Source organism: Melozone crissalis, unplaced genomic scaffold (genome assembly GCF_028551555.1).
Source record: "Melozone crissalis strain CALT ecotype California unplaced genomic scaffold, PUWL_Pcris_2 ptg000017l_1, whole genome shotgun sequence".
Lineage (NCBI taxonomy): Eukaryota > Metazoa > Chordata > Aves > Passeriformes > Passerellidae > Melozone > Melozone crissalis.
In genome coordinates, this window is record NW_026535795.1 from 8,633,547 (window position 1) to 8,643,282 (window position 9,736).

The 9,736-nt window shown below is 45.7% G+C and overlaps 1 protein-coding gene across 1 annotated transcript; it reads left to right on the top strand.

Moving 5' to 3' along the window:
- Positions 1-4,166, top strand: OCSTAMP (osteoclast stimulatory transmembrane protein). The gene is made up of 3 exons (XM_054274832.1): positions 1-108; positions 1,002-2,040; positions 3,684-4,166. The coding sequence occupies exons 1-3, from the start codon at positions 65-67 to the stop codon at positions 4,164-4,166; spliced, it is 1,566 nt and encodes a 521-aa protein (XP_054130807.1). The 5' UTR covers positions 1-64.
- Positions 4,167-9,736: the final 5,570 nt, after the last annotated feature.

The following is a 9,736-nucleotide window of genomic DNA, read 5'->3' on the forward strand; positions in this document are numbered from 1 at the left end:
TCCTACCCTGCCTCTCCCCACAGCCACACCGGGATCCTCTCTCAGAGCAGCAAGGCACTGGAACATGGAGAGTCCTTGGGCAAGTCTGGGGCACCTCACTGCCATTGGGTATGTAGAGAAAGCTTTATTCCCTCTCTTTCTCTCTGTCTTGATAGCTATTGTATGTCTTTTTCACAGAAAACCCCCTTTCCTAGCTAAAATTGTCCCTCAAGGGATAGCTGCGGCTGCTGTCCAGCAGTGGGACACAGGGATTGCCTGGCTGGGTTTAACCTCAGGACAGGCTCTTCTCCCCTCCAGGTTTTCTGGTTTCTGGAGAGTCACTCCAGATGTGAGGCCTGAGAAATTATATTCTTTCCCAAATGTTTGTTTCCATTAGACTTTTGAATAGCTTTATGAGACATTTCATCCAGTCTGTAGTGGCCAAATTCTTGTCCTTGGACACTTCCTCTGGCACTGCAGCTTCAGTGTAAAACTGTTCTCTTGTTTGTCACCCTTAAACATATGGATTTGTGTTTGGCCTCCTCTTAAGAGGCAGGGAGAGCACCACTCAACTGCCTCTTGTCCATGTTAAACCTTTGAAATACAGAGCTGGTCTAACAGTTTCCACAGAAGCCAGTGGCCTCCTCTTTCTCCCCCCAACATCCTCTAAATAAGCATTAAAGCTCCAACCACTGCCAATGAGGTGACCCCTCAGAATGAGTCTATTATGGTTTTTATAGAATAACACAATGTTTTCCTGTGCTTGCATTAATAGAGGAGCAGTTGCTCCTCTGCTATTAGTATTTATTTTTCAATAAACGCCTTGAACTTCCCTGTCCTGCTGCTTCCAGGGGAGATCTCAGCCCCAGCTACTCAGGGGAGTTAGCAGGGAAGCAGAGAAGGGTGAGACCTGAGGCATCCAGAGGAGGACAGTATAAAACCCCATAAATTATCATCTCATAAAGCCCCCAATCAGTGTTTATGAACTTCCTCTGCTAACACACAGGCACTTGTTTTTCCAGGATGAGAGCTCGTGTTTACTGTGAAGACTTTCTGTTCCCAAAGGTACACAGAACTATGGCAGAGCTATGGGGGATTTACTCCAAACCTGTCCCAGCAGACAGCAGAGAGCTATGCACCTTGTTCCTGCAGTGCTCCTGCATTACAGCAGTGATAGGGGGCCTCTTTTACAACTGGATGTTTGCTTCCCTGGAGTACTCCTGGCACCTCTCCATTGCCATGGCCATCTCCCTCAGCCTGCTGCTTCTCCTGACTCTCTTTCTGGTGCATCCTGCCCGTTGTGTCTTCACCATGATCATGCCCACCTTAGGCACCAAGCAGGGCCGGAAGCTTCTCTTCTCCACCTGCATCATGATTGCAGTGGTGAACATAACACCCAACATCATAAGCAACATTAAAACCATACTGCAGGTCATTCAGTGCATCTGCAAGAACTCCTCTAACAGCCTTCTGAACTCAACTGCCCTGCTACAGAAAGTTTCCTGGGAGTTTGCAGATGCAGTCCAAGAAGCCACTCATCCCATTTATAAGCCTATGAATGGACATGTTCGCTTTTCATTGTTGCAGAACAGCTCCTTGATTTACCAAAAAATGCACCTTGCTGGTGAGAAAATTAGCAGAGAGTTCTTGTCTGTTGAGGTGCTGGTCAAAGACTCAGTACGAGCAGCCAACAGACTGGCTGCTGGATTCCTCATGCTCTATCTCTGCTTTGAGTCCAGCTGGTATTTGAAAAATTATCTCACCAATGTTCGCTTTGACAATTTTTACATCACCAAGAAGCTGGAACGTTTAGCCATGGACAGAAGAGCAGCTCATCTCCTGGTGGGCTCATCAAAAAAACTCATCAGACCAACAGGCTTGAAGCTGACCAGGGAAGAGGTGGTGCTGTGCGTCGTGCAGGCCATGCTGGTCACCGTGGCCCTGATGCTGATGCTGGTGCTGGTGGCCATGGACCACTTTGCCTTCAGCGTGGCAGACACAGCGGTGAGAAAGGCAGCGCAGTTCTCTGCAGTGCCTGTCACTCTCAGCATCAAATACAGGGTGAGTCCTGGGGTGTCCTGCCCTGTGTGGGGACCCTGTGTCCCTTCAGGGAGGGGATGGTGGGGATTGTAGCCTTTGTACTCTTATTTACACAATCCTGACTTCCCTTCCCAGCAGCCAGCAGGATGAGCAACAGGCTTTGGGGAAGGAGGCAGTGGCACAACCTCAGCTGCTCCTCCCAGTGCATCAAATAGCAGCAGACACTCTGAAAGTTACAGCCCCTTGGGAGCTTGGAGGGGAGCAAATAGTGCCTCATGCTGCAAAGGCACTGCTACACCAGGCAGCCAGATGTCCCTGTGTCTCCATGTGATAGTGGTCACAGAGGTCTTCAGGTGAAGTGAGAATGTTGACTCCATGTTCAGAAGGCTTGATTTATTATTTTATGATATATATATTACATTGTAACTATACTAAAAAGAAAAAGAAGGAAAGGTTTCCTCAGAAGGCTAAGCTAAGAATTGAACAGAATGAATAACAAAGATCTGTGTCTCGGACAGAGAGTCCAAGCTATCTGGTCTGTGGTTGGCCATTAATTGTAAACATTCAAGATGGCCCAATCACAGACAAAACCTGATGCATTCCACAGCAGCAGATAACCATTGTTTACATCTTGTTGCCGAAACTGCAGCTTCTCAGAAGGAAAAATCCTAAGAAAGGATTTTTCATAAAAGATGTCTGCGACGTCTCCATGCCCCTTCCCTAAGCTAGGTGGAGGAATGGGAGTCCCTTGGACACTGTCCCCCCACTGCAGAGGGGGTGCAAGTCCAAAAGGAAGGGGGCAGCTGATGAACACACATCCTATTGCATGGGCTGTTTCTTCAGTAGAAATCCCTGCTTGCTGGCTTTGTCCTTGTCCTCTTCAATCCTTCCCACAAACCTTCCCAGTTTCTAACTCAATATTCTTTGGCTTGATGTTTGAACTTTCCTCTTCTGCCACACAGCCTGCCTCCTTCCCAAGCCCGGGATCCTTACTGCAGATACCTTCTTATGATGGATTTACAGGAAAAGAGTCAAGGCTTAGAAAAAGCCTCTAATATTCAGATATTTAGCCACTGATACCATGGTCTGTGTGGTGTCTTTCACCATAAATTTCACACATGTTATGATGTCTGTTCCAATGGATGAAGATGACACATAGGACTTGTTCTCAGCCTGCCCATTGCTCAGTGCCTGCACTTTGCACTGTTACTCAGCCTGAGGTGATCACATGTCACTACAGGACACGAAACAACACGACACACACTGCTGTGAAAAAAAAGGGAAGTTTATTTTTTGACTCTAACATTTATAGATTTCTAAATGTGACATAGGATTGGAGAATGAAAGTGCCACTTCTCCAATGACACTGGACAAATTAACAGTCTATCAAATTTCTTTTCTTCTATAAAAGAATGCAAAACAATAATTTATTTACAGAAAGTGTGTGAGAAAGTTTGTTACAAGAATGTAAACATCAGAAGGCTTGGAAAATCTTAAAATTTCAGGGCAACAATCACATCCTTCAGTGTCCTTCTCTTAGTGCTGTAACACTGATTCCAGCCCCCCAGATGTTTTTGTAGTAACCAATTGATTTTGTTTTCTTCATACCCCAAATGGTTTCTTCATACCAAAATGGATTTACATTTCAACTCTCCTTTTTTCAGGCTGAAATGGGAATCGTGCCCTTTCTATACAAACTTTTCTGGCGTCCTCCTGAGTCCTTGCTGCTCAGGGACTTCGACAAGACCTACCACCACCAGCTGATCTTCAGCTCTGCCCAGTGCAGGATCAGCCCCCCCGGGCCCCCCAGCCCCTCAGTGCTGCTGGTTGTGGGGCTGCTCTTCTGCATCCTCTACAGCTCCGCGCTGCTGGAGCCCTTCGCGCGCCGCCTGTGCCGCGGCATCGCCGCCTCCTTCTTCCAGGGCCGCGAGGACCAGAGAGTGCTGCACCTCTACGGGAAACTGGCCAGGAGGCACGGCAGGGAGCAAAGCCCTGCCAAGGGTGCCTGGGGAAGCCAGGGGGATGGCTGCATGGCTGGTATCACGGCACAGGCTTCCGCCGCGGGATCGCGCGGTTCATTTTCCAGAGTTCGGGAAGTGTTCGGAGCTTGGGAAAAAATAGTAAAGAAAACCCCAACAAAGCCTTAAAAAATCTCAACCCTAAAAAAGAAAAAAAAACCTGTTGAAATGTCACATTTTTACGTTAATTTGAGGAAAATGGGCTACATTTCCATTTTAATATCTATAAGAAGGTCTGAAGGGAGCTGTTGCATATCTGCAGCACTAGGCAAGGCTAACTGAGAAATAGATGGGAGTTGGGGTCAGGGAGGAGCTCATTTACCTTCTCCACCACATCTGTGCTGGAAGAAGTACATACTTCCTTTCTTTCATAAGTTATACCTTCAGGCAACAAAAATTGAAAGTCATCTGACTTGATACATTTAATTTTCAATGACTTTTTCTTTCAGGTTTTGTGCACAGAAACCTGGGTACACCAGATAGATTTAGTAGTTTATTCACCAAAGAAAGTGCCATTCCAACCTGCTGAAGTAAATTCAAGATCAATATGACCATGAGAGGCGCACCCTGGGCATGGGTGGTGGAAATCAGCACATGAGAGCTTTACAAAATCTCTTCAAAATGGCTGTTCAAAATAAAATAGAAACAAAATAGCTGCAGGACCTCAGAAGAGAATGAGAACAGTCAGTAAAGGTCAATTTGGGTGTCAATCTCTTTTCCCAAGTAAGAAGTGATAGGATGAGAGGAAACAGCCTCAAGTTGTGCCAGGAGAGATTTAGATTTTATACTAAGAAAAAAATTCTTCAAGGTTTACCAAGCACTGGCACAGGCTGCCCAGAGCAGTGGTAGGGTCACCATCCCTGAAAGGATTTAAATGACACAAAGATGTGGAATTGGGGACATGTATTAATGGTCCCCTTGGCAGTGGGTTAATGGTTGGACTTCATGGTTTTAAATGTTGGGCTGTTTCAAGCAGAGAAAATACATTATTGTATCTGAATTAATAAATGCATCACTTGGGCACCATCTGAAATGTGTTATTTTTCCTAGAGAGGCAGATTGGACACCTCTTTAGGAACCAAAGAAGAGATAAATCCCTGCCAGGTTAAAAACTAAACGACTTCACAGCTTAATTTCTTCGAAGCATATCTATTATTTTCCTCCCTTCTTCCATTAAAGTCTTCATTAAGGTAATTATTTGACATAATGCACCTCAATGAGATTAAATGACAGAAATGAAGTGGTAGCTGCTGCCAGATGCACTGAATTTTCTCATCTTCTGAGGTACCTGAAACAAGTATGTTTGGATTATATTTTTTAAGCATCTATCTTACAAAACCCTGGTGAATTCATCTCCCCAGGGTTTTCAATGCCCTGTTGTTCTGATGATTAATCCAAGCATCTTTGTGCCTCTGCAGCAGCTGGGGGCTTTGTCATGGTGTTTCTGTAGAAAATGCCTTGTGCTCTATGGTTTGGGTGAAAGTAAAAAGATTTCCACTAAATACCTAAAATTATCTGGAGCTGGGGTTCAAACAGCCGGGAGGAGAGAAGCCTTCAGACAGCAAACCATCCCAGCAGCATGCTGTCTTCCAACAAGAACAATTTGAAAAGGAGTTTTTCCTCAGGAAGACCAATCTTTTTGACATCAGCCATGTTGTCCCTGGTGCTGAATTGGGCTGTATTTAATGTTTTCCCCAGACAGGGGAACTGGCAGGAGGCAGAGCTGCTGGAAATTGCTCTGCCCTCCTGAGAGGCATTGTTCCTCAGCCAGATAAAGGTGTGACAAAACAGAAAACATTGCCATTATAAAGCTGTATTGCCCACTGGAGGGGTGAGCTGCCTTGCCAAGGTTTGCTTGATGGTGCAAGAGAGAAACGCTGAGCAGATTAACCAGCAGGAAACGTTAATTTAATCACATATTTTTTATTAAGTAGAACCAATGTACAAGTCTGGTTATTTGCTGAGGGATTTTCATCCCTCAGAGCCCTTCTACACTGACACCCTCACTCTTGCTCATCAGGGCTCTCATTGCCTTTGTTTTCAAGCCCCTGAAGCCCTTGATTCCCTTGGAATTTTGTTGCGTGTTTTAGTGAAGGGATGGAGGTGAACTGACTCCATTTCCTCAGCCTCAGGTATATTAGGTAAAATAAATGCTAAATTCTTTTTATGGCTGGCTGTAAGGCAAGAATGAATGGCCTTAATATACTGAGGTGCAAGTGTAAATAATCCAGCTCAGACAGATTCTAAGAAATATCTCATTCATAGCCACAAATCTGCATCTATCACAGCAGACAGGCAAGCAAACAAAAAACCTTTCTCCAGAAGTATTTTCTGATTTTTAAGCAAACCCCATTTTTATTTTGTTTATCCTATCTATATTATTTGCACTGTAATTGCAATGGAGAAGAGACACTTCCGTGCACCAAATTTTAGAAAAGGAAATATTACTGAACATTAATAAAAGCAAGAAAGTACTTCATCAGGTGTGCAGAATGTGCTGTACCAAGTGCTTGTTGTTACAGAGTTATGGTGTTGACATTCAGATGTCACAGAATATGAAATAACCCATAATTACAGTCTAATTGTTCTGCCAGAGTTTTTATTCCTTTGTAATATCACACCAAGAGCTTTTATCTCCTCTCAGCATTATTGTGGCTGTTATCCCCCCAGGATGCCCCTCCAGCATTCATCCACCCAGATGAGTGTTCTGGGAGCTGCCAATCTCTGTCCTGGCTACAGGCACATCCTCCCCTGCACGCTGGGATGGGAGATTGAGGTGGGATGTGTCACAGACACTGCCCCAAAAGCACATCAGAAGATGTGTCATTTCCACAGCACACCTCCAAGCCTTGCTGCTTCTGGCAAAGGCTCAGCTTTGGCTGCCCAAACCACTATTTCCTCTTACAGACATCAAAACTCCAGAAAGAGTGGAGCTCCCAGTGCTTCCATTTCTTTGTGCAGCCCTGAAAGCCAACACTTCCGCCTGCTTCTCTCCATTTGCTTATCCAGGCAGATTTCCTGGAGGATTGAGCACACTGGAGCAGGTGGCAGAGTTTATTGGTGAACCCTGGCCTGATGCTGTGGCTGATGCCCAGGTCCTGCAGGGCTGTGGGGTGTGCAGGTGATGCCATCCCTGCATGTTGGGCACCTCCAAGCTCCCACAGCCAGCCCAGAGCAGCACTGCTGGTGGCACAGGGTGAGGAATCCCCTGGGATGACAATGTTTGTTTTCACAGGCTGTATAAAATACACTGTGTCCCACACACACTGAAACCTGCACAGAGCATCCTTTCCCATTCTGGTATTCTCTGCAGAGCTAGATAAATGCCCAGTGGTTTTGGTTCATTGACTCCATTGAGTTCACTGGACTCAAATCAGTCCAGTGCATGTTGCTGCAGATTTATTATTTTGGGGTTTTTTTACTATTCAGGCTGCTCAGCCCTTCCAGGAGCCACCTGGAGCAAGCAGAGTTTGAAGGATGCACTTATCAAAATATTAGTAGGGACATACTCAGAAATGAGAGGCTTGTGAATGGCTGGCCCAGGCCAAGCCCCTCATTTGCAATATCTGTTTTCATCTGTTTGGTAACTCTGGGGCAGTGAGAGGCTTTTTCCTTGAGGTCTCAGGCTGCAAACATAGTAAGGAAGCAAGGGAAGGGTGAAGGGATAATTTTCCTGTTTGTGAAATGGCCTCACTTGACTTTCTTTAAAAGCTCAAATTACAGTTATTAACTGAAGAAAAATCACCAGTTCCTTTGTGTCCTGAAGGCATTTGCAAGACACAGTGCATCACAGATTGAACAGCAACAGATCTTTAAAAGAGATTATTCAAACCAGAGAGGAAGGTACACAGAACCAGGAGGAAACTCTGCCAGTGAGACAGGGAAGAGAGGATCCTGAGAGGACCCACAGAGCTGCCTGTGCTCCCTGAACCTGGAATTAACAAACTCTGTCCTCATATGAGCATGGGGAAGCATCCTTTCCCTGGGACAGCTCTTCCCAGGCTCCATGTTCCAATGAGAGGTTGGAGCCCCTGGCACCTCCAGGTCCATCAGGCACCCCCTGGCCCCCAGGAAATGCTGCCTGTGTTGGTACCTGAGAGGAGAGCCTGAGGATATTCTCAGCTTCAAACCTGGAATGGTTTCACCCACAGAAATCCACATCACTGCCTCCCTCTTGATTGTTTTCCATTCCTTCAGTCTTCAGCATCTTCCATAAAGGTGCTCCCTTCCACATTGCTGGCACGGATGTGATGCCACCAGGTCTGTGAGCTGCTCCCTCTAGGGCTGTTCACAGAAACCAGTAGAAAACCACCAGAGTTTGAGATTTTTTTTTTTTTTCACATTTTTGTGTTCATGAAGCACAAACCCAGATCAATTTTGCACCTGTTTAATTCCTTGACAGCTGCCTTTTTTGCTTGATCTCTGAGGGCAATAACCCAGAAAGCCCCAGAGCAATTTACTTATTACCTGTGACTCTGAAACAGTGAAGGTGATTTTGACAGAACTTCTCTCTCCTTTGTCTTTCTGACTGAACAATCCCTGCTGCTTTTACCAGACTGGCCCATTCCCCATCTCCATTGGCACCTGTCAGCCCTCAGGCTGCTCAGCAGAGCCACCAGCACCCTCCTGCCTGCTCCCTGCTGAGCTGCAGGAGTGCACAAGTGGGAATCACTTCCCCACCACCACTCACAACTCAAAATTTGGCCATTGCCTAAACCCTGTCACCAGTGTTTCAAAATCACTTGTGGTTTCTGTAATTGCACTTCTCCACATTCACTGGCACCACATGGACACTGCCACCTCTGTGTCCCAGCTCTAGCAGCAGAAGTTTTATGGGTTTAATATTTGTAGCAATGAAGCCCAAGGGAACAGAAAGAAGTTTTTTGCAGATTTAGGTAGGAGGATCACTTTCTTTTAGCTCTGTTTGTTTAATATACGAAACCTCAGAGTTTTTTCTGTTCATAGGACTAAGGGAGCTGCCCAGTGAGGCTGTGTGAGAGGGATGAGCTGCAAGAAAACTTCATGGACATCCTGAAGGCAGTAAGGAGCTGCCTGAGCACCCAGCCTGGGCACAGTGCTGCTCACCTGGCCACGGAGCTGCACAGACACCTGTCACACACATCTTTTATGAAAAATCCTTTCTTTAGGAATTTTCCTCCTGAGAAGCTGAGAGGCCTCAGGAACAAAATGTAAACATTGATTATCTGCTGCTGTGGAATGCAACAGGTGCATCTGTGATTGGCCCATATTGGATGTTTCTAATTAATGGCCAATCACAGTCAGCTGGCTTGGACAGAGAGTCCAAGCCACAAGCCTTTGTTATGATTCTTTCCTGTTCTATTCTTAACTAGCCTTCTGATGAAATCCTTTCTTCTATTCTTTTAGTATAGTTTTAATGTAATATATATAATAAAATAATAAATCAAGCTATCTGAAACATGGAGTCAGATCCTCGTCTCTTCCCTCATCCAAAAACCCCTGTGAACACCACCATAGACCACCCCTTTCCAAAAACAGCCCTACAAGCACCCAGGGACATGGCCATTCCCATTTGGGGACCTCAGGAAAATGAAGATTTCCCTTTGCTGATGTTTCAGAGAGTGGATGGTGGCAGGTATTCATAAAGGATGGCAGTGCCAGGTGATGCCAGCAGAGAAGGAAATGCTGATGTGTGCTAAAAGAACAAAACGTGGAATTTT